Source organism: Aspergillus welwitschiae (genome assembly GCF_003344945.1).
Source record: "Aspergillus welwitschiae strain CBS 139.54b unplaced genomic scaffold BDQ94scaffold_1, whole genome shotgun sequence".
In the NCBI taxonomy this organism is placed as follows: Eukaryota; Fungi; Ascomycota; class Eurotiomycetes; order Eurotiales; family Aspergillaceae; genus Aspergillus; species Aspergillus welwitschiae.
Genome location: NW_020798695.1, coordinates 2,135,815 through 2,162,797, shown reverse-complemented (window position 1 = coordinate 2,162,797; position 26,983 = coordinate 2,135,815). Strand labels below are relative to the sequence as shown.

At 52.6% G+C, this 26,983-nt stretch overlaps 8 protein-coding genes across 8 annotated transcripts; 5 read left to right on the top strand and 3 right to left on the bottom strand.

Annotated features, from left to right (window-relative positions):
- Positions 1-1,277: 1,277 nt before the first annotated feature.
- BDQ94DRAFT_165448 (SIT4 phosphatase-associated protein-domain-containing protein) lies at positions 1,278-5,319 on the top strand (the record flags this gene model as incomplete). The annotated part of the gene is made up of 4 exons (XM_026770304.1): positions 1,278-1,946; positions 2,006-3,385; positions 3,441-4,118; positions 4,618-5,319. 4 exons carry the CDS (start codon positions 1,278-1,280, stop codon positions 5,317-5,319), a joined length of 3,429 nt encoding a protein of 1,142 aa, XP_026632806.1.
- Positions 5,320-5,743: 424 nt separating this feature from the next.
- On the top strand, positions 5,744-8,433 carry BDQ94DRAFT_8673 (SET domain protein). Its single transcript, XM_026776726.1, has 4 exons — positions 5,744-5,872; positions 6,187-6,738; positions 6,815-7,074; positions 7,123-8,433. Exons 1-4 carry the CDS (start codon positions 5,844-5,846, stop codon positions 8,379-8,381), a joined length of 2,100 nt encoding a protein of 699 aa, XP_026632805.1. The 5' UTR covers positions 5,744-5,843; the 3' UTR covers positions 8,382-8,433.
- A 147-nt stretch (positions 8,434-8,580) lies between these two features.
- On the top strand, positions 8,581-10,698 carry BDQ94DRAFT_133676 (NADH-quinone oxidoreductase subunit NuoF). Its single transcript, XM_026764335.1, has 3 exons — positions 8,581-8,933; positions 9,031-9,102; positions 9,185-10,698. Exons 1-3 carry the CDS (start codon positions 8,676-8,678, stop codon positions 10,343-10,345), a joined length of 1,491 nt encoding a protein of 496 aa, XP_026632804.1. The 5' UTR covers positions 8,581-8,675; the 3' UTR covers positions 10,346-10,698.
- A 911-nt stretch (positions 10,699-11,609) lies between these two features.
- On the bottom strand, positions 11,610-16,308 carry BDQ94DRAFT_133672 (nuclear protein 96-domain-containing protein). The gene is made up of 3 exons (XM_026764334.1): positions 14,198-16,308; positions 12,101-13,981; positions 11,610-12,040 (listed from the first exon to the last, which is right to left on the bottom strand). Exons 1-3 carry the CDS (start codon positions 15,740-15,742, stop codon positions 11,927-11,929), a joined length of 3,540 nt encoding a protein of 1,179 aa, XP_026632803.1. The 5' UTR covers positions 15,743-16,308; the 3' UTR covers positions 11,610-11,926.
- Positions 16,309-18,039: 1,731 nt separating this feature from the next.
- BDQ94DRAFT_133670 (uncharacterized protein) lies at positions 18,040-19,182 on the bottom strand. Its single transcript, XM_026764333.1, has 2 exons — positions 18,682-19,182; positions 18,040-18,413 (listed from the first exon to the last, which is right to left on the bottom strand). Exons 1-2 carry the CDS (start codon positions 18,764-18,766, stop codon positions 18,214-18,216), a joined length of 285 nt encoding a protein of 94 aa, XP_026632802.1. The 5' UTR covers positions 18,767-19,182; the 3' UTR covers positions 18,040-18,213.
- A 355-nt stretch (positions 19,183-19,537) lies between these two features.
- On the bottom strand, positions 19,538-22,684 carry BDQ94DRAFT_8616 (acetate--CoA ligase). The gene is made up of 7 exons (XM_026776713.1): positions 22,464-22,684; positions 22,258-22,331; positions 20,948-22,192; positions 20,629-20,889; positions 20,440-20,569; positions 20,085-20,359; positions 19,538-20,023 (listed from the first exon to the last, which is right to left on the bottom strand). The coding sequence occupies exons 2-7, from the start codon at positions 22,294-22,296 to the stop codon at positions 19,961-19,963; spliced, it is 2,013 nt and encodes a 670-aa protein (XP_026632801.1). The 5' UTR covers positions 22,297-22,331; positions 22,464-22,684; the 3' UTR covers positions 19,538-19,960.
- A 718-nt stretch (positions 22,685-23,402) lies between these two features.
- Positions 23,403-23,664, top strand: BDQ94DRAFT_133668 (uncharacterized protein). Its single transcript, XM_026764332.1, has one exon. It carries the CDS (start codon positions 23,425-23,427, stop codon positions 23,605-23,607), a length of 183 nt encoding a protein of 60 aa, XP_026632800.1. The 5' UTR covers positions 23,403-23,424; the 3' UTR covers positions 23,608-23,664.
- Positions 23,665-24,438: 774 nt separating this feature from the next.
- BDQ94DRAFT_133667 (uncharacterized protein) lies at positions 24,439-25,095 on the top strand. The gene has a single exon (XM_026764331.1). It carries the CDS (start codon positions 24,579-24,581, stop codon positions 24,840-24,842), a length of 264 nt encoding a protein of 87 aa, XP_026632799.1. The 5' UTR covers positions 24,439-24,578; the 3' UTR covers positions 24,843-25,095.
- The last annotated feature ends 1,888 nt before the right edge of the window (positions 25,096-26,983 follow it).

The following is a 26,983-nucleotide window of genomic DNA, read 5'->3' as shown; positions in this document are numbered from 1 at the left end:
CCCCCCAAGCTCCGGTGAAACGAAACAGACAGAGTACCCGGTACTTGTATCTGTGCACAAGCGGATAAGGCCAGTGCGGTACCTGATACTTGCCGGTCTTTGCACCAAAACCTGCAAGGAGCAGGTAATAACGACTCGTGCGTCTGAAGGCATCGGAGTGTTACGCGAACGTCTGGAGGACAGCCTCATCAACATTATCGCCATTCCCACGCCAATCCACCACGACCATTAGACTTCTAGAAGGAGGATAACCGGTAGGGAATTGTATAACTACCGTCTTCGCCCCGGATTATTAAGCGCCTGAACTGACCATCCACTCGCGGTTCTTCGCAGAAGCGCTGGAAACCCATCCATTGCCCCCTCTCCCTCGCGTATCTGGTTTTGGTTCCCCGCCGTCGCTCCTCGGGCTTGTTGGGTATTTCCGCCCTGCTTGTTCATCGTCACCTTCCAGGGATCAGTCTTGTCGGCCGATCCAGACACTCCCGCCAGCGCACCACAGTCAACGTGATCCTGCGACTGTCAGCCTGTGATTCCTGACTTTAAGCCCTTGGGTTGACCCTCAATTATCCTTCCTCCTTCATCTGACGGTCTGGTTTCGCCTGTGCAGTGCCGGGCTGACAAAGTGATTACATTGCCCGTGGGTCGCTTCAGCCCTCCCAAACAAGGACCTTGCTCTTGTTTCGTCTTCGTTTGTCACTCTCTCAGGTCGTGAAAGGTACGTGGTCTGGACCTCCCTCCTTCCTTGCCCTTTTCGGATTTTATGGCAATGCACTCTGTGCTGCTGCTGCTGCTGTCATCCCCTAAAGCTTGTCGCTTGCCGCTCGCATAGGCTCTTCGAGACTTGACTCCTTCCTCAACTTCCTGAGAAGCCCACCCCTGATAATTCTTCAGCCCATATTCACCGATCTTTTTCTATGACGCTTGAGGCGCATGCAACCTTACTAACTTTGTCTATTTCGCGCATGTAGCGCTTGGCCGCTCAGACCCGGTTTATCTTGCCTATCGTTCTCCTCTCCTCTCCTACCTTGTGTCCTGGGACGATTCGATCATAACGACTCAGCCCTTCCGGAATCTGTTCGATATATGACTTTCTACCGACCAACCATTGCATACTTGCACTTTGCATGAACCTCATTTACTAGATTTGACCGCTTACCACGGTTTTGTATCATACCCGGCTCTCCGTAACGACGTTTCGGCGACGACCTGCGATCAAAAGTGCTCGTGCTACTGTGCTTCCTTTCCATGACTCTTTTCGCCCAGTTATATAATTCATCATGTTTTGGCGTTTCGGAGGATATGCAAGTATCTCCGCCATTGATACCCTGCTAGACAAGCCCGATGTCACCCTTGAAGAGCTGTTGGATGAGTCTGAGCTCATCCAAGAGCTCAAACAAAATAATACGAAGCTCATAGAATTCTTACGAGAAGATAATGTCCTAAAACGACTCATGGATTATGTTACTGCGCCTAGTCTGGTGAACGAAGATGACGAAGATGACGATCACGAGAACAATGCGCAGACGAACAAAGATGATGCAACGGAAGAGGCCAAGGGGGGAGACCCCCTTAAGGATATTCTGGACCCCGAAGACCTGGAGCGGGCGGAGAAGGATCGCATGAAGCGAGCCTACGTCGCATGCGAAATTCTATCATCGGAGATATGGTCGATCGTGGAGTCTATTCTGCTCAATCCTGACAACTTACGAGATTTCTGGGGGTTTTTGCGGCGCACGCCACCTTTGGACTCTGCCCAGGCGAGTTACTTTACGAAAGTGAATGAAACCCTATTCGACAAGAAAACCAGTGAAATGCTGGAGCTATTCAAGTCAATGGAGGGGATTGTACCGGCAATCTTGCAGCACGTGGACAACCCTATGGTCATGGACCTCCTACTCAAAATCATAAGCTTGGAGAAGGTCGAAGGTGGCCATGGCATTGTTGATGTAAGTTGAGAGTAACCATCTCTCGCCTGTAAGTGATCCATGCTGATAACTGTCCGCAGTGGTTGAAAACCCAGAACCTTATACCCACGCTCCTCTCATTCCTATCCCCGGATCACCCTGCCTCAGTGCAAACATCAGCCGGGGACTTTCTCAAAGCTATTATCACTATATCCGCAAACGCAACCCAGAATGACCAATCCTGCATTGGCCCTAACAGCCTCACCCGTCAGTTGGTCTCCATGCCATGTGTGGAAAGTCTAATCAAGGCCATGCTACAAGGTGGAAATCCCTTGACAGTTGGTGTTGGCATCGTCATTGAAGTGATCCGGAAGAACAACTCCGACTACGATCCTGAGAACATCAATGGTCCGGACTCGCTCCCAACAACATACGATCCGATCTACCTCGGAAATCTGCTTCGGCTTTTTGCCAAACACATACCTGACTTCATGGCGCTGATTCAAAGCTCCAAACACACTGTGAACGATGGGGGCAAGGTTAGAAGTGTAGAAAGGGGCAAGCTCAACTCAGCATGGGGTGCCAAGATCGAGCCTCTGGGCTTTGACAGATTCAAGACATGCGAATTGATGGCCGAACTGCTACATTGCAGTAACATGGGCCTCTTGAATGAGCCTGGTAGTGACGATTACGTGCGGCAGCGTGATGCTGAGCGAGAGAGGCTGATGCGCGAGGGCGTCTTCAATCCGCATCGCGAAGAGACATCGGCATTTGATGGGAATGATTCTACGGTGGATTTTGTCAATGGATCCGTCATTGGCTACGGCTCCCCTGAGGGCTCTAGGGTGCTTGAGGTTGCAAATACGGGCGAGGAAAGCTTCGAGGACGTTAGCGCATCCGGAGTTCTTGTCGACAAGGAAAAGGATGCTGAAGTTAAGGACACCAGCAGCCCCGAGACTAAGGCGGAGTCCGCAGCTTCCTCGCAGCAGGCCCCGACAGAAACAGCCGAAAATGCGTCAAATGGCACGTCGGAGGACGGCTCAGGCAATGAAAACCCTGCGAGTCAGGCTCGAGCACAAACGCCTCCTTCCGATCCTGTGTCAGCTACTGCGTCAGGAATAGCGGAAGTCAGCCTGGGCGGTGGACAGACTACCAAGGAAAGCCAACCAGCTGCAGAAGCGGCTTCCAACGGTATAGAGGAACAGACCACAGCGTCTTCTCACGCCGGAACGGAATCGGCTCCTCTTGTAGACCAACAAAATAATCAACAGAGCTCCTTGACGCCTGATACTGCTGGCCAGGTCGGCGATGCTTCAAGCTCAGCCCCACCCGCTTCCGAATCGGCATACGCCCAGCCAAACGATGGTGATGTACCTCGACAGTTGCATCCAGACGTTCAGATTGATTCTAATGGTCAACCCGTCGTTGGTGACTATCTTAAGATCATGTTCGTTGAGAATCGGGTAGTACCGACTATCTTGGTAAGTCCGCATGCAAATTGTGTGTTACGGACAGTTTCTGACTGATATTTCTTAGGACTTCTTTTTCCGATTCCCGTGGAACAACTTCCTTCACAACGTCGTCTATGATGTTGTCCAACAAGTGTTCAACGGTCCCATGGACCGCGGCTACAATCGTCTGCTGGCCATTGACGTTTTTGAGACCGGCCGCATCACCCAGAGCATTGTGGAAGGCCAAAAGCGAAGTGATGAGGCGCAGCGAACCAAACAGATCCGACTAGGATATATGGGCCACTTGACCTTGATTGCCGAAGAGGTTGTCAAGTTTAGCGAACGGCACCCGCCCGAGTTGCTTTCCCCTACAGTCATGGAGAATGTGCTGAATCCGGAGTGGATAGACTATGTTGAACAAACGCTTTCTGAAACCAGGGAGCGTGACAACGCCATTCTTGGCGGGGTGCGCCCTGACATGTCGATTGGACATCGCCAAGGCATGCTCAATTCTGGCCAGAGCGCGAACACATCATCGGCGCTTGCTGAAGCTGGCTTGAATGGCTCCGTGGGAGGCTCCGGGTTCCAGGGCTTTGACATGATGAACCAAGGAAGTGTTTCTGGCGGAGCTTTCGGGCTAAACAGCGGGAATTCCCTACTCAGCGGATTCGCTAGTTCCAGTGATGACGATGAGGACGAAGAAATGGAAGATCAAGATGATCGGAATCTTGCTGAGCCTTCCGCTGAAGGCGGCTCTGACAATGTGGGTCATCACCTTTTCACTGATGTCGATATGCGCGATGCTTGACGCAATCCCGGACATCCCTCTCTTCCCTACCTTTCCCCTTCTTCTTCTTCTGCGGCCATCTTTGCATCATTTGGTACACCCTGTGTTGGTTGATCTTTCTCTGGATTCGGGCCTTGGGCTGGTATACATTTCATGCTGCGGCTGGGATAGCGCATGATGGACAAGAGGAGCGATGGAGGTCGTGAAGGGCCTTGCACATAGAGCGTTCTCCAGCGCTTTACTTTACGTATGAAGTCATTCTAAAGAACTCCTGCTCCCCGCTATCATGTTGCAACTCTCTGGAACTAAGCATGTGCTTGCCGGTCACACCAGTAGTTTCTTTTGGCTTGCCGCCTAGGTGTTGACGTCGCTTTTGATGTATCCCTAACCCGATCCTTCGCTTCACGCATTTACCTCGTCATCTACTATCCTATTTAAATGGAAGAGAGCCTGTGGACTAACTAAAATGTGATAGGCCTCTACCAACTCTACCAGCCAGCCAATCCCGATCCTCCCCCCACCTCCAGCACCGTTGAGTCAAGGTCCGTCTCGCGCACGCCGGCAGCTAGCAGCCCGACTGGCTGCCCATAAACAACAGGCCGCCGAGAATTCCGAGGGTGGTGAAGATTCAAGTAATAATCAGCCAAGCGAACATGATATGCAATGGCCCACCAATCCATTCGTGATTGCCGGCTTGGACGAGGATGCCGATGGCTCCAACTCACCTGCCAGTGCTGCCTTCCCCTCAACTGATTTCCCCCCTGCTAGCAAGGATGAGCCCTTCTCATCGCCTACATTCCCGGACTCTGGATTCAGCCCCCCCGACTCGTTCTCGACCAACTCCTCCGACGAGGAAGGAGAAGGTAGATCGGAGGGCACGAGACGCAAGGAACGGGTTCCCCTGGAGGTTGATGAGGAGGACGACATGGGGGAGATGGTAGGGCCTTCGCTTGGGTCGGGCATGATGGACTCGGACGAAGAGGATGAGGCCATCATGAACGAATCCCTGGGATATCCGGATATCGCCTCGGGGCGTTACAGAAGCTTCGGTCGATCTCGGATGGGTGCCTCACCATTTGGCGATGAAGACGACAGTAGTGATGGGGAGGATGACGGTTTAGTCGAGATTCTCGTCCCTGGGAGGAAGGCTTCCACTTCGTCCACATCATCCCATTAGTTTGCACATGATGCTTGATGTCCCTTTCTGTTATGTATGCAACGTTTTCCAACTTTTTTTATCTTTTTATTTTTTTTTGGCGGTACTCTGATTGATTCTGTTCCCGGCCTCTTTTTTTTCTGATTTTCATCTTTTGCTTTTGGATTAGTTCAATTCCCATGATGTACACTATTTGATCGCATGGCAGTTTTGTATATGCTCCGGTTCATGATTGTATACCTCAACGAGTGGACCAAGCGAAATTCCGGGCAATAAGGATTGATCTGAATGATTGTGTTTACAATGATGTTGCAGAAAATGGCTCGTAGAGATAGATATGCCTTGTGTTGATGCGGGAGGGAAAGTGGGACGCCGCATTCAATCTTTCCATTCCTGCCTTCCGCACCTGCCAGAAACCCACTTTTCGCTTTTGCAACTTTCGTCGCTCGGGGGAACTGAAGCAGTACCAGGGATTTACTCGAATCTTGCAGTACTCGAATAATTCATAACGAGTAGTATTCCTTCCCATACTCTCCTTCGCGGCCATGGCAAGTGCGCCGTCAGGGCCTCCGAGGTAAGCGATTTTCCCTTATTATTTTCATGGCTATCTCCGCGATGACGTTTTCGGGTTCAACTCGGGGCTGCAATGCGTTTTATGCCTGATGCTTTCATGGTTCATTTATCGCCTCAACATATGCATTATTCCCGGTCCAAGCTATCTGCAGAACGGAAGTACATGCATAATACCAATGAAACACATCCTCAAGCACTATGCATGATATATGGCTGTGAAGCATGGAACTCACTCCTCCCCCACCATCCCACCATCACACTGCCCGCATGCCCACTTCACGATGCAAAATCCAGAATCTGACCAGTAGCTCCTAGGTCTGGAGATGATGACAGTCTACAGATCTACTTCGATCTGCTCGATTGGATGGTCAACAATGGAGGGCATCTGCACGAGAGCGTCCAGATAGCCAAGGATGAAAGCCGTGGTGTTCATCTCCAAGTTAAAAAGGATTGGAAGAATGCTGTCCCCACCGACACACACATCATCAAGACGCCTTTGGCTGCGACAATGTCTTACTTCAATGTCGTTAGTTACACCGCCGACTCTGTCTCTTTTTCAGCCCATGGCCTGCATTTCCCACAGTCGTTTGTTGACGCTGTCGGAGAAAAGGAATCAACTATCTTCTTCCTAATCGGTCAGTATCTCCGAGGCACAGAGGGCTTTTGGTACCCGTATATTCGGACGTTGCCTCAGCCTGGCTCCTTGACTACTCCTCCTTACTATGAAGGGGAAGACCTGCAGTGGTTGGATGGCACTAGCTTGTTGGCAGCTAGGGAGAAGAGACTGGAGGTTCTGAAGGAGAAGTATGAGAAGGGTTCGACCGAGCTGCGCAATGCTGGGTTCGAAGGTGCTGATGCGTATACATGGTAGGTCAATGAGAGTATTCCTTCAGTTTCAAGTCTGGATTAAGAAGCGGCATTGACAACAGCGATGTGTTTTCAGGGACCTCTATCTGTGGGCAGCTTCAATGTTCATTTCGCGTGCCTTCTCGGCGAAAGTGCTGTCTGGAGTCTTTCCTGAGACAGATCTGTCAGAGGAGAAATTATCTGTCCTTCTGCCCATCATCGATATGGGAAATCATCGTCCGCTAGCCAAGGTGGAGTGGCGGGCTGGTAAGGACGATATTGCCTTTGTGGTCCTGGAAGACGTGTGGGCGGGTCAGGAGATCAGTAACAACTACGGACCCCGGAATAACGAGCAACGTAGGTGTCCCCTAGTTTCTCCATAGATTAGCGACTGACGTAAAACAGTTATGATGAACTACGGTTTCTGCATTCCCGGAAATCCTTGCGATCACCGCATTGTCAGTTTACGAGCACCGCCTGGAAGTCCCCTCTACATGGCAAAGTCCCATCAGCTGCAGATGTATCCTGACCTTGCTGGTGGGGAAACGGAAGATCACTACTACGTCTTCAACGTGTTCTACCCTCTCCTCGCTCCTGACATGTCAATGGAGCATTCCATCTTCTCACCTGCCCTGCTTGACGCCGTGTCGGTCCTGGCTGCCAACAATCGGGAATTGGAGACTCTGGAAATCACAAGCCAAGGGATCAAGATCCCAAATGCCTACGGAAATTCTAGGGCCCTGCTTGCTGCCTTGAGTCAGGTTATTATTGAGGTCGTCACACATGCTGCCAAGCTGAGGTCTTCAGGGGAAGACCTCCAGACACCGTCAAACCTCAAACAGACTCATGCGAAAGTCTACCGGGACAGTCAAATCATGTTGTCCGAGACCGCTCTAGTTGTCGCAGCATGGACACTGGGCCGTGCGCGGCAACACAACTTCACCGGGACCTGGGAGGAAACCAAGAGACTTCTTGGGGCCCATATGGGCCGGATCCCCACCGGAAAGTTCCCGGATGAGGTGTTCTCGCGGCTGCAAGTGCGGATTTTGGAGCGGAAGTCTCTCCTTACAAACAACGGGGAGTTGTTCACGCTGGGTGAATTGCCTAACCTTCTCCCAACGGCGATGCAGCAACCTTGCAAGGCCTGCTTCCAGGACATCTTGTCGGTTTCTGAATCTGCTATCCCAATGCTAAGAGGCAGTGGTGGGTCGTCGCCCTTTGCCTTCCCGATGTTCCTTTGCCTGGTTGCGGCAGCCCACACGGCTAGCCAATCCAGTGCATCAGAGGGACCTCAGCTCCCTCCCAGACTGTCCAGATGGGCGAGCTTCCTCCTAGAGAGTTACCCGCCGCCCCCGAATGATGTGGCCTGGGCCTTGGAGGACGAGGATGATGAACACATTGTGAGTCTCTTTGACGAGGCCCTGGAGAAGATGAGGACACAGAATGCAGGTGTCTTTGAAAGTCTGGCTCCGTATACAGGAGACTGGCAAAAAGACGACTGGTGGCTGTCGCCCAATTGGTTGCGATGGGGATGGATGATTGGGGAGCAAGAGTGTGTGCAGATTCCTGAGGATCCACTGCAGTTTTTGGCGACTGAAGGTGGGGGTCAGGTGAGACTGATGACGGAGAACTACCTATATGTGCCAGGGGAGGCATCTGAGTAGGCCGATGAGACATGGATATAAAGACTTAAGTAGTGCTACCAATAGATAAGCCGTCCATATAGAATCGAATCAAAAGAACGAGTAGATCTGTAATGGTTAGTCAGCGTGGATCAGGTGACCCCACCTGACCAATCAGGGAGGAGCGAAAGGCGGATATTCAGCAAGCGCAGGAATTGCCGCGACGGGCAGCTCAACCCAAACCACGCCTGCCACGGCTTGTCGTTCATCCTCGAATCTCCCACCTTTCCTCCCCCCTCCTTTCCCCCTCCCAAGTCAATTGGGCCAGTGTTCACCATGATATCTCGAGCGGCGGCTCCCTCGTCTTCCATCGCCTCCCTCTCCTCCCGCTCCCTCCGAGCCCAGGCCCCGGCCGCCCGTTCCTTCGCGACCGTCCAGGACAACGCCCCCCCGGTCAAGCACTATGGCGGTCTGAAGGACCAGGATCGGATCTTCACCAACCTCTACGGACACCATGGAGCTGATCTGAAGTCGGCGATGAAGTATGGTGACTGGCACCGGACTAAGGATATCGTTCTGAAGGGCCATGACTGGGTAGGCTCTGCCCCTTCGCTGGTCCATTGGACCCGGAACTGCGGGAAGATCCCCAAATGATTCAAATGCTGACCTGAAATGTGTTCGATCTGTGCAGCTTATCTCTGAGCTGAAGGCCTCCGGTCTTCGTGGTCGTGGTGGTGCTGGTTTCCCCTCCGGATTGAAATACGTGAGTTATCCTGACCGAGATCAATTGATGACATAGCCAGTCTTCCGGGCCCAGTCTAACTTTCTCAATCGATGTGGTAAAGTCCTTCATGAACTTCAAGGACTGGGACAAGGACCCCAGACCCCGTTACCTCGTCGTCAACGCCGATGAGGGTGAGCCCGGAACCTGCAAGGATCGTGAAATCATGCGCAAAGACCCCCAGAAGCTCATCGAAGGTTGCCTCGTCGTCGGCCGTGCCATGAACGCCAACGCCGCTTACATCTACATCCGTGGTGAATTTTACCAAGAAGCTACCGTTCTCCAGCGGGCTATCAACGAGGCCTACGAGGCTGGCCTGATCGGCAAGAACGCCTGCGGTACCGGCTACGACTTCGACGTCTACATCCACCGTGGTATGGGCGCCTACGTCTGTGGTGAGGAGACCTCCCTCATCGAGTCCATCGAGGGTAAGGCCGGCAAGCCCCGTCTTAAGCCCCCGTTCCCCGCTGCTGTCGGTCTCTTCGGCTGCCCCAGTACCGTCACCAACGTCGAGACTGTCGCCGTCACCCCCACCATCATGCGTCGTGGCGCCAGCTGGTTCTCGTCTTTCGGCCGTGAGCGCAACGCTGGTACCAAGCTTTTCTGTATCTCCGGACACGTCAACAACCCCTGCACTGTCGAGGAGGAGATGTCCATCTCCCTCCGCGAGCTGATCGACCGCCACTGTGGAGGTGTCCGTGGCGGCTGGGACAACCTCCTCGCTGTCATTCCCGGTGGATCCTCGACTCCCGTCCTTCCCAAGACCATTTGCGACGACCAGCTCATGGACTTCGACGCCCTGAAGGACTCTCAGAGTGGTCTCGGTACCGCTGCCGTTATCGTCATGGACAAGTCGACCGACATTGTTCGCGCCATCTCTCGTCTGTCCACCTTCTACAAGCACGAGTCTTGCGGTCAGTGCACTCCCTGCCGTGAGGGCAGCAAGTGGACCATGCAGATGATGCAGCGTATGGAGAAGGGTCAGGCCCGCGAGCGTGAGATCGACATGCTCCAGGAGCTGACCAAGCAGGTCGAGGGTCACACCATCTGCGCTCTGGGTGAGGCCTTTGCCTGGCCCATCCAGGGTCTGATCCGTCACTTCCGCCCCGAGCTGGAGGCCCGCATCCGGGAGTACTCGAAGGAGGTTGGTGGAAACGGACCTTACGCTGGTGGTTGGCACCCGGAGGCCCGCGCTGAGGGCAAGCTGATCTCTCCTGGCATGTAATTACCATAAACCTGTCTCAAATCTCTTTCTCTCTCTGTGTGTGTGTACGACTTCCACTATGGGATAAGAATAGCTTCGCTCGCGACACCCTGCAGTTCGTCAGGAATAGAGCAACAGGGCAAGCGAGGGAGGGAAAAAGAAACAAAAAGAGGGAACAGAGAAAAGAGAAGAAGTTAATCTTTGCCAAATTTTTCTTTTCTTTTTCTTTCGATTTCCTAGAGGGAGTGTGTGTTCTTTTCCTTTTTACCCCTTGTCTCCCACCCATCTCATATTTTCCTTTTATATCTTACGTGTCGTGTTAGGTTCTCGATCATGTACAGTCCTGGTAGCAATTGAACTTTTTCTTTGATTTATTTTTTTCTCCTTCGAGGGATGTAGACTGTATAATCGTTTAGTAGCGGAGAATAACCGTAGGAGTAAGAGTAAGAATGGCCAAAACGAACACAAAACTACTTAACATAACTGATTAGTCTAGGCACTAGAATTTACCCACGCCCATACGATAATAAATCGACTACTTTACCAACTTACCAAGAATGCGAATCAAAACCAAACAGTAGTCAGCACCTCTCTCCTCCATACTACCAACCAACCAACCAAACAAATAGTAGTAGTAGTAACCTATCTATAAAATATAAATTAAACTCAAATACCATCATAATTGACAGACACATCACCCACTCAATGAATCCAACCCTACAATTCAGATATTGGTTCATACACGCACTATCATCACCCACCACAAGACTACTATACTCAATCACTGCAGGAACCAACCAACCAATACACTAATTAGTTACATTAATATCCCACCGAAATGTACGAAGATACATAGATATCTGGCAAATTAATTCATTATATAAATATATATTTTCTTAGTTGGTTGACTGGTCTATTGCTGGCTTTGCAGGTTATTTGACTAGCTAGTTAGTAAGTAGTGGGTATTGGATTTGACTGGATCGATGGATACGACCTTCGTGCTGCCTTGGTGTGTGGCTATGTATTTATTTAAGTGTTTACTGGCTTTTGCTTTCTCTCTCGGTCATATTAGAGTAAAAAGAGAGTATTAAGGAGAGGAGAGTGGAAGGGAAAGGGGAGAGGGAAATTCAGAGAAGAGAACCTTTCCTGTATTGAGACCGGTGTGTGCGTCATTATCATCGGCAGCAGAAGCAGCCATCAGATGAGGTCTTTCTAAAGGTAATCAAGTCTAGGTTACCTCCTCATAATTAGAGGAAGTACTGCTACTCTGGTGGACATGGATATGTGATGATTACTTTGCGCAATTACTGTTTCGTTCACAATGACCGGCTAGCTAACTTACACACCCGGAGTTCTGCGCCCTCTGCAAAGTCCGAGGACGGAATGCATCCAAGAATCACAGAAAGAAAATAGAAAAAGAAAAAGACGAACAAAAACAGAGAAGTGAAAACAGTATCTAAGTTACACAATGGCTGCATGTCGTTCCGTCAACCCATAGACACAAAAAGATGCGAGATATCAAAGATTCAGCATCAAACTAGTACTCGGTATGCTGCATCCAAACAACGGAGTCCCTTCCACCCAAATTCCCGAAATCATAGATCAATAGCCCCCAGCCATGATGAGACTGTAGTACCGCCGACTCATTTCCGCCGTCTGTGCAAGGCGTGCATCGCCCGTCAAAGGTAGACTGAGCACGCTGGACAGCTCGATTGCCTGAAGTAGTACTTTGTCAGAACCAGAATCTTCGCGAGGCATGTCAGTGGAACAACATACCTTTGAGTCCTCGTGCCCAGTCCAGGTGGCAACCACGCGACTCATTTCCCGGAAGGCTACACGCTCCTCTAATCCTTCCACACCCGATCCCTGACTGACCTTCTCGCCCATCTTCACCAAGGCACTGACTAACCGGGCAAGCCGGGTAGCATCGCGCTTACCGCTCCTGGCCGTAGCCAGGCGCAGGAAGTCGTCGTAAATGCCACCACCACTGGCCCAGCCGCGCACCTTGCGCTCAGGCTCCTCGCCAAAGCCCGACACCAGCATCTCTAGCGTGCTATAGTCACCCTCAATCACGGCTGTTGGCGCCACAACACGACAGAACGTAGCGTGTGCATCGTTCCAGTTCTTGCCACGGACAAGATAATCCACTTCGCGTGCCGCATCACCCGTGTCGCGAGCATAAAGCGCCTTCGAGACCCAGATCCAGCTCTCAGGCAGCTGAAGATCCTGCGTGAGATAGTGCCACATCACATTGGTTTGGCCGTCCGAGGTGACCGGCTCCGGCAGTTGGGGCGCAAATCGGGCGAGAGTCTCCTTCACAGCACGCTCGCGATCCGATGCGTGCGAAAGGTGGAGGAGGACGAACAATGCTCGGTTCAAAGTGCCACTGCAGCAAAGCTCCCAAGCATAGTCCCACACGAGCTGGTCCATCTGGGCTGTGTTGACTTGGAAGCTTTCGTGTCGCCCAATGGCTGCCGCAAGAAGTTGACAAAGCTGGAAGGACAGCCGGCTTGACTGCTTATCCCCGCTGACCGACTCAGGCAGGAGAACGGCCGGGAACTCCTGCGGATGGAGATTGGCCGTCCGAGAAGCTCCACCAGTTGTCGTGGCATACACTTTCAGCAAGACCCACAGAGGAGATTCGCGATCAACGATGTCTTCCTGATTAAGAGGCGTCGGAAGGGCCGGCTCATTCCCTTCGTAGAGGTCATCCACGAACTGGCAGACGGCGGCTTCGATGGGCTCATCGTCGGTAATACCATACCAAAGACGAAGGCCGAAAGCCTGGAACCAATCCAGCTCAAATCGCTCAGAGAATGTGAAAGTAGAAAGACGATCCTCCAGCGCACCAGTGGATTTACCTTCGCTGCGAAGGGCGTTGCCGGCCAGAAGTTCGTACAAAGCTCTGACGGGCTCGCTCATTTCAGAATACACATTGTTCTGGCGCCACATTTCAATCTGTTTTGCCATATCAGTGCGCGTCGTGGGATCGCGCGCGATCTGAGCAACTAGTGTCGCGAGATGGAAATTCTGACTGGCAACCAGGACCTTGCAAGCCTCCTCGACCCGATGCGAGCATAACAAGTAAAAGGCACGCTCTTCGGCCGAGCTGGCCTTAGCCACAGCCTGTGCATGCTTTTCACGTACGATACCCTCCCACAGACGGGTCAGGCGGTCTTTCTTGATCCGGTGAATGTATTTGGAACGAAGCTTGGGTGGCACACCAGCAGAGATGTCATCCTCAGTCTTGTCGTTGAAGAGGATGTTGGCCAGCTGCCAGAGGAGTCGCTCGTGGTCAGATTGTACCAAGTTCGAAGCTTGCACGAATTCCCGGAAATCGGCCTTTGCCAGACGAGCAAAGGGAACCCCGTCAACACGTGAAACAGCAGTCAGCTTCCTCTGGGCATCCAGCATCTCACTCGGTTCCACGGGCGTGTTGAACTCCAAGAGAGCCACATCTCTTCCTTCGCTAGTCAAAGAGAGCTTGTGCCTCCAAGCGCTATCCCCCGCCTGCACGTCCGCCATATCATTCTTGACGCAAAGAAGAGAGTTCAGCGTGCCCCAGCGCGGCTTGAATGAGTGATGGAACGCAAGGTCGTCTTCGCTTAGCTCGTGGGATTCGCCAGCAAATGTCTTGGGCTTCTTGTTATAAGGCCACTGTAGGGACAGATGGTATTAGTTTATGCTATTGATAAATGATGGTTCGCAGTGCTAAGACATATTGTATCGCATCGCTTCCTACAATACAACTTCCAATAGTGATAATAGAGGGCTATTAAAAAAAAAAAAAAAAAAAAAAAAAAAAAAAAAAAAAAAGGAAAAAAAAAAAAAAAAAAAAAAAAAAAAAAAAAAAAGGAAAAGAAGGGGTCAAACCTCGAGACCATTGGGCCGCACGCTTTGTGCCTTCAAAGGAGATGCGGCCTGTTGTTTGCGCGGTTGCTGAAACAAAGAATTCATCAAATCGATGCTGGTGGCGAAGCCCTTTTGCCTGGTATCGGCGGCAGATGGCTTGGGGGTGTCCTCACGGAGGGACCGATCGGTGAAGGCATTGGCTTGGATCTCACGAAGTGCATCGCGGTCTTGCTTCCGGGGACTTATGGTGCGTTGCAAATGCTCGGCCCAGTCCCCAGTCAGATCGAGACGAGGCTTCGAAGGCGTGTTCCAAGGCTTCAGTATAGGCTGGGTGGTCTCCATAAAGGTATCGGTACTTTGGGTGTCGTCGCGCTCCACGGTAGGATGGAGGTCTGGAAAGGTGCCCGCCATGTCCATTTCCTCGCCCTCATCCAATTCGACTAGTGACTCGCCAGAATGTTGGCTTTCGGTGATATCATCGCCGTCTTGCTCAATAGTCGAACCCGTGGAGCCTTCCCCTAAAAAAGACTCCTCGTCGTCTCCAGAAACCGAGCGCTCGTCCTCAACCGTCTCCATCATTTGGTTGCCAAACGCACCCGGAACAATCTTACGCTTTTTGAAATCAAAGGTATCATCGTCGACGCCGGCCATGGAACCCACAAAGGAGTCATCAGTGGAGAAGGCAGACATCATCTCCGAGCCCATAGTCGTATCGGGGTTGGCGGGGGTTTGAGCCTTCGGAGTCGGAGTGTCAGGAGCAGCACTAAAAGTGCTTTGGTTGAGGCTCTCACCTTCTTCTTCCTCGTCGCTATCATAATCAAGACCATAGGTGGTGTAATGGGGCACCCGGAACACCCATGTGCCGGTCTCCTTTTCGTAGTCCACAAACTCGGTGTTGTGCACCTTTATCAAGCGGTCGACGTGCTTATCAAATAGAGGGCCGCTGGTGAGAGGGGAAGGTGACTTCTTGTCGCGACCCCGAGGCCAAGAGTTTTCGATGCGAAGGGTGGAGGGAACGTTCAGGCCCTTGCCCCTGGGGGGCTTGATGGTTTCATCCGGATAGACGGTGATCTTGCGCACACCGATGTCTACCAGGTCGCCGAAAATGCGGTCCAAGTCCACAGTGGTCAGATCAACGGGCTCATCGAACGTCACCTGACCGCACCTTTGACGACCAACGGTAAAGCCAACAAACTTCTTCTGCTGTTCTCGGCTCAGCTTGCTGATCTCCGCGCGGGTGGGCTTCATCCAGTACTCGCCCGGCTGCGGGTCCCCACCAGGAACGAAAGGCAGACGAGAGGGGCCCTCAGGAGTAGTTGAAGCCGTGGCCGCATTCTCGGGGACAACGGCGAGTTCATTACCACGAACAGACTCCATCTCAGGACGAGCAGAGGTCTCGGTAGGCTTAATACCATTGAGGCCATTGACGGTGTTGCTCTTGCGGATGGAGCGCAGGAATCCCAATTCCTCCGGAGTCGGCTCGGGGCTTTGAGACTGCACCGGAACGATTTCTCCTCCAGTGGCTGGCGTATCCGACGACGAATCAAAGCTGACCTTCTTCTTCATCTTGTCGGCTGGCTGTGCTGCGTCTTCGCCGATGGTGATCGGGGCAGCTGGGGTACTAGCTGGGCGAGCAAAGAGGTCATTCCTCAAGCTGCGATCGATGGTAAGACGCTTCAAGCTGCCGCTTGACAGACGGGAGCTGCCAGAGGTAAGTGCGCCGGGGGACAAGACGCTGTCGGTATCAGGGTCGAACGTCTTGCGCAGATTGCTGGTGGACAAACTCTTACTGAAGCTGGTACGCCCAAGACTTCCATTGACACTGCCACGTAGGCTTCCACCCAGCACGCTGCCACCAAGTCCGTTAGGAGTACCAGTAGAGCTCGAAGGTGAGCCATAGGTAGAGTAAGAGAACCCGTATCCCTGTCGTTTGGGGGGTGTAAGAAGGCGATTAGCAGCATTGGGGGTGATCTTATAGACAGGGAGAGGAGTCCGCTGCTTCTGCTTGGCGGCAGACGAAAGCGGCGTCGCCAAGGGGCCGGGGCTGGAGGCGCTGGGAGCTGGCAAGCCGGAGAAGATCGACTGGTTACCATAGGGGTTGCCGTCCAGAAGTGAGGCCTGCAAGCTACCAGGGGCCGGCTGGGACAGCTGTGCTTGCTGGGGCTGCGCTTGCTGGCTTCCGCCAAAAAGGCTGGAAGTACCAAGGCCCCCAGTCTGCTGAGGCTGACTCTGCGTGTTACCAAAAAGTGAACCGCCGGTGCTTGGAGTTGTAGTGCTCTGTCCTCCAAAGAGAGAACCACCGGTTCCAGTGCCACCGCCAAACAGACTCGGCTTCTGCTGTTGCTGGTTTTGAGCGCCTCCGAACAGGCCACCACCACCCGTCTGCTGGTTCTGAGTATTACCGAAGCCGCCGAATGCGCTGGTGCCGGTGCCGGTGCCGGTGGCAGGCGTGGTGCCGCCGAACAGACTCTTTTGGCCCTGCTGCTGGCCTCCGCCGAAAAGGGAGCTTGTGCCGGTTTGCTGGTTGTTTCCAAAGAGCGATCCACCAGTCGACTGCTGCTGTGGTTGCTGAGTGTTCTGGCCAAAGAGAGAAGAGCCAGTCGTGCCGGTGCCGGTGCCAGCCCCAGTATTGCCGAATAGACTCGGGGTGCTGGACTGCTGCTGCGTGTTTGAGCCGAACCCGCCAAACAATCCTTTGTTCTGAGTCTGCTGCTGATTCTGGGCTTGGTTCTGCTGGCCGAGTCCACCTCCGAACAAGCCGGTGCCGGTTTGCTGCTGTTGTTGGCCGCCAAAGGGAGAGGAAGTCGCAGCAGTACCGCCAAAAGGAGAGGCGGTGCTTGTGTTTTGCGCGCCAAAGGCGCCGCCAAAACCTGTGCCGGTGGAACCACTGTTTCCGAATAGAGGCTTCTGTTGTTGGGTAGTGTTATTCGCGCCGCCACCAAACAGCGATCCGCCAGTTCCACCAAAGCCGGTGGTTCCTGTGCCGCTTCCAAAACCACCCGTAGTAGTAGTAGTAGTAGTAGTAGCTGTGTTTCCACCAAAGAGGCCCGGCTGAGAAGTACCAGTAGTACCAGTTCCGCCCCCAAATAATGAAGTGGCCGGCTTTGCTGCTCCGAACAAGGGGTTGGAGTTGGTGCTAGATCCGAATCCACCCGCCGTCTGAGTCTGTCCAAAGGTCGAGGGAGCACTGGTCCCTCCTCCGAATGGCGTGGAAGTGCTTCCAAAGCCGCCGGTCGACTGTTGTCCAAAGCCGGATCCTCCAAAGGCCGATGTGCCAAAGGCACCGGCTTGGCCACTACCATTGCCGAACCTACGGCCTTGGTTGTAATCACCTAAGCGAAGCTCTTCAAAGGAATACTTGCTGTACGGCGCCATAAAGGTGATACTTTGGTAGTGATTCATCGCGGTGGTGTTGCCGTCCTTCTCAGTGAAGGGACTAAACGGCGTGCTTCCAGTGCCATCGGAGGGAGGAATGGCCTGCTGGAATGCAGTACCTGTTCCACTACCGAAGCCCGATGGGGTGCTGCCAAAGCCACCAGTGCCACCGCTTGTACCGAATGCACCACCGGTGCCAGTTGAGCTGCCAAAACCCCCGGTTTTATTGCCGAACAGGCCACCTCCAGTGCTAGCGGCAGCGCCAGTGCCAGTACCAGTGCTGCCGAAACCTCCGCCAGTGTTGGAGGACGATCCGAAGCCGCCAAATCCGCTACCACCAGCAGTGGCAGTCCCACTTCCGAAAAGACCACCTCCGGTCGAAGTTCCAGTACCGAAGCCGCTCGTGCGATTTTGTCCTCCAAATAGAGACGTCGATTGGTTCTGTGTGCCGGTTCCGAATCCTAGAATAAGAGAGAGCTTGAGTCAGTTTCGCTAATAAATCACAACAATAGACAGATCCTGGAACTTCTGATTAGAATCCATCCTTGGGCCATGGATCTCCGGCGGTCAATGGACGACATTTGATGTGAAGGCATTCTTCCAATCCAGAGACTTGTTGCCTTAGGAGCCAGTGGTGAGGGTCCTCGAAAACGCCACTTCGGTCACAAATCGGTGATCGAGCACAGGAAAGTCGAGGGGTCCGCCCCAAGGCACAGGTGGAAGAGAAAGGATCGCCAAGCCCACTGAGATATAGCCGTCAGGCACGTACCTCCACCGGAACCAAAGCTACTGGAGGTGTTTCCAAACAAGCCACCACCGGATGTATTACCGCCACCAAAGGGGGACGATGTCGATCCAAAGCCTAGATGACGGGGGAGATGCTGTCAGAGACTGTATTGAAGCTGCGATCCCTTCTCTTGCAGTGCTGCTGTTTTGCCCCAGTGTCGAAGCCATCCACAGGTAGTCGGTGATGGGAGGAGCCTCATAGGACGGTCGCAGCTCGACGTTCGGAACTACCAGCAAATACCGATCCTTTTGCACCGGAGAGTCTCAAGGGACGAGGTAAAAGGAAAAAAATAATAACCCGGGATAACCGAGGACGGGGATCGCAACCGAACGAAGACACCTACCTCCACCAGTACTCGTGCCACCGAAGCCAGAGCCTGCCCCGAAGCCGGAGCTTTGCTGGTTATTCTGTCCGAAACCTCCGAACATCTTGCTGAGTGATGATGCTTTAGATTAGGGAGTCATTCGGTTCGAAGGACGTCTGCGATCGAAGGTTGGAAGGCTCGGAAGAAGATCGTAAGAACGACGATAATTAGAGCTCCGTGTGAATGAAGATTTCGCGAAGAAGAGAACTGCAGCGCGCAAGCCTAGTAGAAAGCGACAACGTTGCGTAGAATTGGAAGGACGATGTCGACGCGCAGGTGAGCACAGGTGTTTGTTTTGAGAAGGGAAGAAAAGAAGAAAAAAAAGGTAAAAGGGTAAAAGTGACAAGAAAAGGCCACACTAGCTACAGACGGAAAAGTACCGTCGGAGCTAGTAGGTGAGCAAGTCTGAAGGGAATCGACTTGAGTGACAGTCGGGGAAATAATGACGAGGTGAAGTAGAGGGAGGAGGACGCGCGACGGTGGTCGAGGGAAGAAGCTGCGAGAGCCAAGGAAGAGAAGAGAGAGAGGGAGAGCGACGGCAGGTTCCCTTCCTGCCTGACTGGCTCGTTGCTGTCGCTTAACTATGGGAAAGGTCGGCCATGTCAGGTATGGTACGGTCACGGTCACGGTGTGACGGGGCGGTGTGCTCAGTGAAGTGGGGAATGGGACCGAATGGTCTGGTGTTGATACCGTTACATTACCACAATGGCACGTGATGCGACGGAGACTGAATCGGGAGCCCGACCGGGTAGCCAAAAGAATACTAACACTGGGATGTCTGCATCCCGATAATCATAGCTGTGGCAAGATTCCACCACATATGCAGCCTGGCTACATTATACATTATGTTAGCTCCCCGGTGTATGCTTGAGGAGCCCGAACCCCGGATCAGTGTATCGGTCCAATGAGGGACTGTTCCCAAGGTGTCACCCCGGACGTTCCCAATCTAGTAGTGGAAAGGGACCCCGACAACCGCTGTCATGTAAAGGAACAGCCCATACTACATTTAAGAACAAAAGAACATTACTATGAAGAATAGAACTTATGTATATTGAAAAGGTGATCAGCGACCACCCATAATGTTCATCTCTCAAACACGTTGGGAATCACGAAACGGGGTTTATAGGAATATGACTGCGCCTCCGGACAATTGTGTCCACCCAATAATGCTAATCAACTCATCATAACATCCTGATTAATCGCTTTCATTTCATGGCTGTGAATATCGCTCGTCTTGGATTCGGTTCATTTGAAGATCTTATTTGCCACGGGCAGCGTGCACCGTGGCAATGATCTTGTCAACAACCGAAGGGTCCGACAGCTGTAAGATATTTAGTTAGTTTCTGCATACCCAGCATAGGCAAGAGTAGTTGTAATCTTACAGTAGAAGTGTCACCCAGGCTGTCCTCCTCGCCGCTCAGGATCTTCCGGAGAATACGGCGCATGATCTTACCGCTACGGGTCTTGGGGAGATCCTCGACAACGTAGACGGCCTTGGGGGCAGCGAAAGGTCCGATGGACCGACGAACCTGCATGATCAGGTCCTTGCGGACCTGGTCGCTGGTCTCGTTGCCCTCTTTCAGGGCCACGAATGCGTTGACGGCCTGACCGGTAAGTTCGTCGGCAATACCAACGACAGCAGCCTCAGCCACCATGTCTATCATAACCGATTAGTTGTTATTATATATATATATATATATATATATATATATATGGATGATCATTGCGGTAACTTACGGTGCTCAATGAGGGCGGCTTCAATCTCAGCCGTGGACAGACGGTGTCCGGAAACGTTGACCACATCGTCAACACGACCCCGGATCCAGTAGTATCCGTCGTGATCGCGGCCTGCACCATCTCCAGTGAACTATAAGCGCCCATCAGTCAGCAACTGTCCATTGAGCATTTGTTTTGAATGTCGCTTACGTAGTAGCCCTTGTAAACGTTCAAGTAGGTATCCATGTAGCGCTTGTGGGCGCCCCACACGGTACGGGCCATGCTCGGCCAGGGTTGCTTGAAGGCAAGCACACCCTCCACATCGTTGCCAGTGATCTCCTCACCAGAGACCGGGTCAATGATGGCGGGCTCAATGCCAAAGAAGGGAAGCGACGCGCTTCCGGGTTTCGTCGGGGTAATACCACCCAGGGGAGTGATGACATTCGAACCCGTCTCAGTCTGCCAGTAGGTCTGTGGAAGCGCATTAGACTATCATTCCAAGTCAAGAAAAATCCAACAAGTCACTTACATCACAGATGTGGGCTTCTTCCTTTCCGACCACCTCGAAGTACCATTTCCAGACCTCGGCAGCAATAGGCTCACCGACAGAGCCCAGTACACGCAGGTGTGCCATCTTGTGGTGAATGTGCTCGTCGCCAGCCCGCTTCAGAAGTCGCAGGGCAGTGGGGGCGACGTAAAATTGGGTCACCTTGTGCTTCTCGATCACGTCCCAGTAACGGGAGAAGTTGGGGTAAGCCGGGGTACTCTCGAAGACCACGGTAGAGCATCCGAGCAGCAAGGGTGCATACACGACGTACGTGTGGCCGGTGATCCAGCCAACATCACCACCACAGAAGTAGCGGTCATCGTCGTGGATATCAAAGACATACTTGCCGGTCATGGCAGCACCCAGGAGGTAACCAGCCGTGGTGTGCATGACACCCTTGGGCTTTCCGGTAGAACCAGAGGTGTAGAGCAGGAAGAGGGGATCTTCCGAGTTCACCGGCTCAGGAGCAAGGTAGTTGGGGTACTTCTCGACCTCCTCGTGCCACCAGACATCACGGCCCTTGGTCCAGGGGACCTCCGCGCCGGTGCGCTTGTAGACCAAGACGCTAGTGACATCGGGGCACTGCTTCAGGGCTTCATCGACAATGCGCTTGGTGCCAATGACCTTTCCTCCACGCTTGCCCTCATCGGTCGTGATGACGACCTTGGAGCCAGCGTCCAGGACACGGTCCCGGAGAGAGTCGGACGAGAAACCGGCGAAAACAACGGAGTGGACGGCACCGATACGAGAGCAAGCCAAGAAAGCGACAATGGCCTCCGGAATCATGGGAAGGTAGATAGCAACGGTGTCACCCTTCTTCACACCCTGCTGGCGGAGAACCCAGGCCACACGAGACACCTCGCGCAGGAGCTCACCGTAGGTGATTGTGCGGCCCTCGCTGGGCTCATCGGCCTCGTAGATAATGGCGACCTTGTCGGGGTTCTTGAAGGCATGGCGATCGACGCAGTTGTAGGAGGCGTTCAGACGACCCTCGACAAACCAGGCATTGTCGCCATTCTCCAGCGACCCACTGTGGGTGGTCTGGAAGTCTTGGTCGAAGTGAAGAAGTTCGCGGGCCATGCGAGCCCAGAAAGTGTCTGGGCTGCGGATGGACTCCTCATAGAGCTTCTTGTACTCGTCAAGGTCTTTCAAGTGGGTACCTGTCGGGTGCTTCTGGTGGAATGCTTCGGGGACATGGAAGGTGTCGACTTCGTGGGCCTCGACCACCTGAAACCGACGGGATTAGCACGGGGAACCGGCGATAACTCGGCCAAACACGCGCGATTTCTTACCACAGAGGACTTGGGGGGCATAACACTGCCGTCGGCCATGTTTTGTTGTGTCCCAACGAAACTGTGTGTTTGAACTGTGCAATGTTAGAATTGATGAGACACTCCAATTGAAAGGTAACTCTCGTTCTGTTGGGCAAAAAGACGAGAAATTCCATTCGTAGCGCCGGAGCGCACGTGAGTTTGCGGGCGCGGGGGATTAAGCTCACTTGTCAAAAGAATTGCAGCAGTGCTGGTTGGTGGGGTTCAGGCAAACTTTCGCGAGGGGGGGGAAAGAGAGGGAGAAGTGTAGGAGGGAGTAAGAGAGGAGGGAGAGAGAGAGGAGTAGAGAGGAAAGAGACTAGAAAGATTAGGAAGAAAGAGGAAGAGAGGGGGGAAAAGAAAGCAACTGGTGCCCAGGATGGGGAAGAGAGACAGTTATTTATTGAACCCAATGCCCGAACTAAAAAGAGAGATGTCCCTTTGAGAAAGAGAGACATTTATGATTTTAATTGTTGAGAGTCCCGCTCCCCCGGTGTCCGGGTGGAGGCGTTGCTACTTCAGGCTTGGTTCAGGCTTGGTACCGTCGTAGCTTCAATTTGGGCAAGGTTGTACTGCTCCCGGGCTGCTAAGGTACCTCCCCAGTACTACTTGGTTACTACTCCTACTTACTACTTACTTACCGTAATCCCCTTATCCATCCGTCCATCCTACCCCAAGTCTACCTTTCTTTCCCTTCCGCGCGACCGCGTAAGTATGATTAACCTTGTCGGTCCAGGGTTCAATCCCAATCCTTACTTTACTGGATCGGCTATGCAGGTTAACCTAGATCTTACCGGGTGTGAGTTCCAGAGCAGCAGTTTCCCCCCTCCTCCCAATTGTTCCCCTCCCTCATTGGGTTGAGATCATGATGCGTTTGGAGGCGCTGGTCTACTTCCCACCATGGACAATCCATACTTCTTACATACCTGACTAGTCATGCCTGTCGCTCTAAGCGCTTCTCCACTATCGGGAAAGCCACGACTACTGTAGCATATAATAATTTCAGAAAAAACAAAGAAACGAAAAAAATCCTATAATACTTATAATAAATGAACAGGGTGGGAGGAGGGAGGGGGGGGGAAGGACTGTTCTGGATGCGGGTCATTGATACTAAATGGAGGGACAGTCTTTTCCCGGCAGGCCCTCGCAATGTCACTGGATGGACGACCTCCTGCATTGGCGGCTGCAATCTCAGTCTGTCGCATTCGCTCGCACTATCCAAGACTAGTTCAGCGTAGTTCAAACGCGCCGCCAAAGGTTGGGCTCGGCCATGCGGGGCTTGACAGGCTCTCGTTTCCGTTGCTCCGGGGAAGGCAGTCGATGATCAACTAGCGAACAACCATCTTGTTATTTCCCTTCCCCCCTCCTCCCACTACACGGGGACTCCTATTCACTCCGGTACACTATTGCGACGCTCCCGTCTGCCAGGTGCTGATTGTGACCTTAGGACTGTAGTCGACTCGGTTCTTGTCCATCATTGGACAGCAGACTTATCGTCAATTGCCCACTAAGGTAATTCTCCCAGCAGAGGCAAGTTATTAATCCAGGTGGTCACGTCCGACAGCACTGTGCTCATTCGTAACCATGGTACGCCATGGCATGACATAGCACAGGGATATATTAGCGGCGTGATCCTGTGGCGTCCAGCCGACCAACATCATCTTCATCGGGCTCTGCCCCAGATTCGTTCACAAGCAGACGGGGGGTTGAAACTTTTGGGTTTCCGGGGGATGGCGGGACGGTATCACAAGAACACTCGCCAAGCACCCCGATCGGAGGGGTCAATTAGCACTGGAACGTGTCCATTCTTACTGCGAGGCTTGAACCGTGCGGGGGAACCAAAACCTTAGTCGTGCCCTTTGAATGGAACTGCTCAGAGTAAGATTTGGCAGGACCTTGGATGAGAGGGAAAGAGAGTGAGCGGATCTAGTACTCTTGGAGCAGTCTGATTTCTCAGAGAGCAATATGGGGAGGTGAAGTAGATAGTAGTCAAGCTAATCATCATTTAGCTACACAAACCACATGCACCTCAGAGATAGATCGCTGTGAGCATCCCCTGGACCAAGATACTACCTCGACCTCGGTGGGCGGTCCAATGAGACGCCTAGATCACTGGATGTGGTGCTGTTCGCGGAAGTTTCACTCAAGCCGGATTAGGGACCCCCTGTATGGCCCGCAGCCAGTGCCTGGAGGGCTGACCAGGAAGATGCAGTAGTTCAAAATACTAATTACGAGGGAGATAGGTAAATGGGAGGTCATCTTGCATTAGTGAGATATTGCCGGTGAACAGAACGTGGAAAAAGATGGCCTTGCAGAGCCGAGGCCTGATTCGAATGGATGTACTTTGCAGGCACACCCAGGTTACGGCTATCACAGGCATGAGTGAGTATATTATAGTCAGTAGCAAGTCAAGTTGGGAAGAGTGCTTGATAGTTATTGCTGTTGTTCATCCGCCATATCCGCAGAGAGGTGCCTTAGTACAGATATCCGTCAACGAAACAAAATGCCTCCCCCCTGACCTGACACTGTACATAATGATCATCACATTCCACGAAGGTGCATATTGAGTGGATAAGGAAGATGAATCTATGCCTCTGATTTATCTTTCATGTGTCCTGAAAGTAATATCCATTTCCGATCTTCACCCAGTATAATCCGTAGAAGGAATAAATTCAGGCTACGGAACGTTACGGCAGTACTTTCCCTAACGAGGAAGACTGTGACCCATTACGCCAATGAAGCTGCCCGTGACTTGCCCATCTCTCAACAATGCCGAAAAGGGGATTGTCTGCTATTTTTGCCCTCTCGGTAAAGACAAACTGATCAGCTGGGCTGGGACGAAACACTTTCCTCGACACGCGGGTCGAGGGACAATCGGGATAACCGTGGTACTGCTTGCTGGGGTTCGGCTATCGCTGCCTGGCTCTTTGCTCCTTCTCCCCGTTCCCGCGGACATCTCTCGGACCTAGGCTTTTGACTCTCTCCAGCTTCCCTGCACGGAGAACTGGAAGCTCTTACATCTTGTACCTTCGAACAGCCGAATATTCAGAACTCAAAATTCTGGAAATGGCATTGTCTGCTATGGCACATCTTTCATGGGGTGAGATCGACTTAGGACTGATCTCGCAACGAGAGCAGAGTCAAAACTCCCTAAGAGAGCCTACAAACACAACCCCCCCACCACAACTAAGGCCAAAGTACCACAGTTCCCTCAATTTGTGGGGAGCTTTGTGGGTGTGGCAGCCTTGATTGGATGTGGATTAGACCATCGATCCGACAAGAACGGTTTGTTCATGTTCATAATGCCATTACGGAGCAACTTCCACCATCAGGACTAGGAGCATTAATATTGTGGAGGCCGTCCGGCAGAATTCCGTTCAACTTGCGCAGGCCCCCATCGATACTCGGCTTGCTCCCTCTAACATGTAGCATCGGTCCGGTAAGGGAACCATACTCTTGCCCAATACTAATCAAGGATACATCGTCCCTTTCGTCGCTTCTCTCCCGTGAGTGATCTTCAATCCTTACTCCTTCGCGTCCGTGTGTGGTAATAAGGTGAGTGCGTTCGGGTCCCGGGTGTCCCGTTTAGTCCCTACCCACACTGCCGACTACAGAGCCCTCATGCTAATCGAGACCCTCCATCTGTTAGCAAATCAACGTCCTCAATGGTCGCCGGTGGCTCGGCCACTTCTCTTATCCCAGCCTCTAGGGAGCCTCCCGATACGGTGTCAAGCCCACCATACCCCCCGTTTCCGCTTATCATTGTCAATCAGTTATCTCGGTAGCCCCCTGCACGGTGTGGCGTATCTACAAGATATTGCATTTGTATAATTGCCTGCGTGGTTATTACCTGGACACTGCATTCGAGATGTACACCGGGTTACGTACCCAAACCGGTGAGAGAATGCGCCTTCTCTCAATACTCAGAAAGACCCGTTGTCGTCCTGCTTGAGCCCTACCTTTCTCAACCAGGACCCAGAGGCCGTGGCCTTTCCCGCCTGCGCTATAGTTTAGTCCCGGCCGCACTAAGCTTCTCGGTCCGCTTCTACCATTTCGACGTCTGAGCCCGCCGCCAGTCTTTAGTGGCCACTTTGCTGAGCCAACCGGTGTAGGCTCGGATGGTTAGAGACGGCGGATTTCTGGCCCGTCCTGCATCAACTAAACACGGCGGTAGGAAAGTCCGTCCCAATAGGCCCCCCTGCAAGTGCAAATTAATAACGTCTTGGCCCTGCCCGTTATTAATTTCCTTAGTTCACCCGATGGATCAGTACGCGTTGTGCTGTGGCCAAGTTCGGTGAGACATTGGTGATGGCTGCGAGAAGTTTTCACTTCTCACAGCTAATATCAACCTCGTTTCTGGGAGCGAGCGCACAGGCCAGTCGGAGTCCGGAGGAGAAATCAACCGGGCCAGAACCAAGTTCCTACTATGATAGTACAGGGTTGTAAGGGGGGACCAATATATCTCGCACGTAAGTGTGTCCCCTAGCCCACCGTACTTTTGGACATTTGCATTCAAGCACGTGGGAGCTGCGACTGCACTTATGCCGCTTAGTATAGTCGATGGCAAAAGAACCGCCCCAGCAAGCATCAGACGATCATATGTTATGTCAACAATTTTCACATGCAATATGCAAGAACTGCAAAATGTATTCATAAGCACAGCAGGAAACAACTATGCCATAATCCACAAGAGAAGGAAAGATACCCA

Coding starts and splice junctions, on each gene's coding strand:
- BDQ94DRAFT_133676 (XM_026764335.1), top strand. CDS start 8,676: ATGATATCTCGAGCGGCGGCTCCCTCGTCTTCCATCGCCTCCCTCTCC. Junction 8,934..9,030: donor TTCTGAAGGGCCATGACTGG/GTAGGCTCTGCC, acceptor CGATCTGTGCAG/CTTATCTCTGAGCTGAAGGC. Junction 9,103..9,184: donor TCCCCTCCGGATTGAAATAC/GTGAGTTATCCT, acceptor GATGTGGTAAAG/TCCTTCATGAACTTCAAGGA.
- BDQ94DRAFT_8673 (XM_026776726.1), top strand. CDS start 5,844: ATGGCAAGTGCGCCGTCAGGGCCTCCGAG. Junction 6,739..6,814: donor GGTGCTGATGCGTATACATG/GTAGGTCAATGA, acceptor ATGTGTTTTCAG/GGACCTCTATCTGTGGGCAG. Junction 7,075..7,122: donor ACCCCGGAATAACGAGCAAC/GTAGGTGTCCCC, acceptor GACGTAAAACAG/TTATGATGAACTACGGTTTC.
- BDQ94DRAFT_133672 (XM_026764334.1), bottom strand. CDS start 15,742: ATGAAGAAGAAGGTCAGCTTTGATTCGTCGTCGGATACGCCAGCCACT. Junction 13,982..14,197: donor TGCGGCCCAATGGTCTCGAG/GTTTGACCCCTT, acceptor CTGTCCCTACAG/TGGCCTTATAACAAGAAGCC. Junction 12,041..12,100: donor CTGGGCACGAGGACTCAAAG/GTATGTTGTTCC, acceptor GTACTACTTCAG/GCAATCGAGCTGTCCAGCGT.
- BDQ94DRAFT_133667 (XM_026764331.1), top strand. CDS start 24,579: ATGGCCTTGCAGAGCCGAGGCCTGATTCGAATGGATGTACTTTGCAGG.
- BDQ94DRAFT_133668 (XM_026764332.1), top strand. CDS start 23,425: ATGTCACTGGATGGACGACCTCCTGCATTGGCGGCTGCAATCTCAGTC.
- BDQ94DRAFT_8616 (XM_026776713.1), bottom strand. CDS start 22,296: ATGGCCGACGGCAGTGTTATGCCCCCCAAGTCCTCTGTG. Junction 20,570..20,628: donor ACGTTTACAAGGGCTACTAC/GTAAGCGACATT, acceptor GGGCGCTTATAG/TTCACTGGAGATGGTGCAGG. Junction 20,024..20,084: donor GCCTGGGTGACACTTCTACT/GTAAGATTACAA, acceptor AATATCTTACAG/CTGTCGGACCCTTCGGTTGT.
- BDQ94DRAFT_133670 (XM_026764333.1), bottom strand. CDS start 18,766: ATGTTCGGAGGTTTCGGACAGAATAACCAGCAAAGCTCCGGCTTCGGG. Junction 18,414..18,681: donor TGGCACGAGTACTGGTGGAG/GTAGGTGTCTTC, acceptor CCCGTCATCTAG/GCTTTGGATCGACATCGTCC.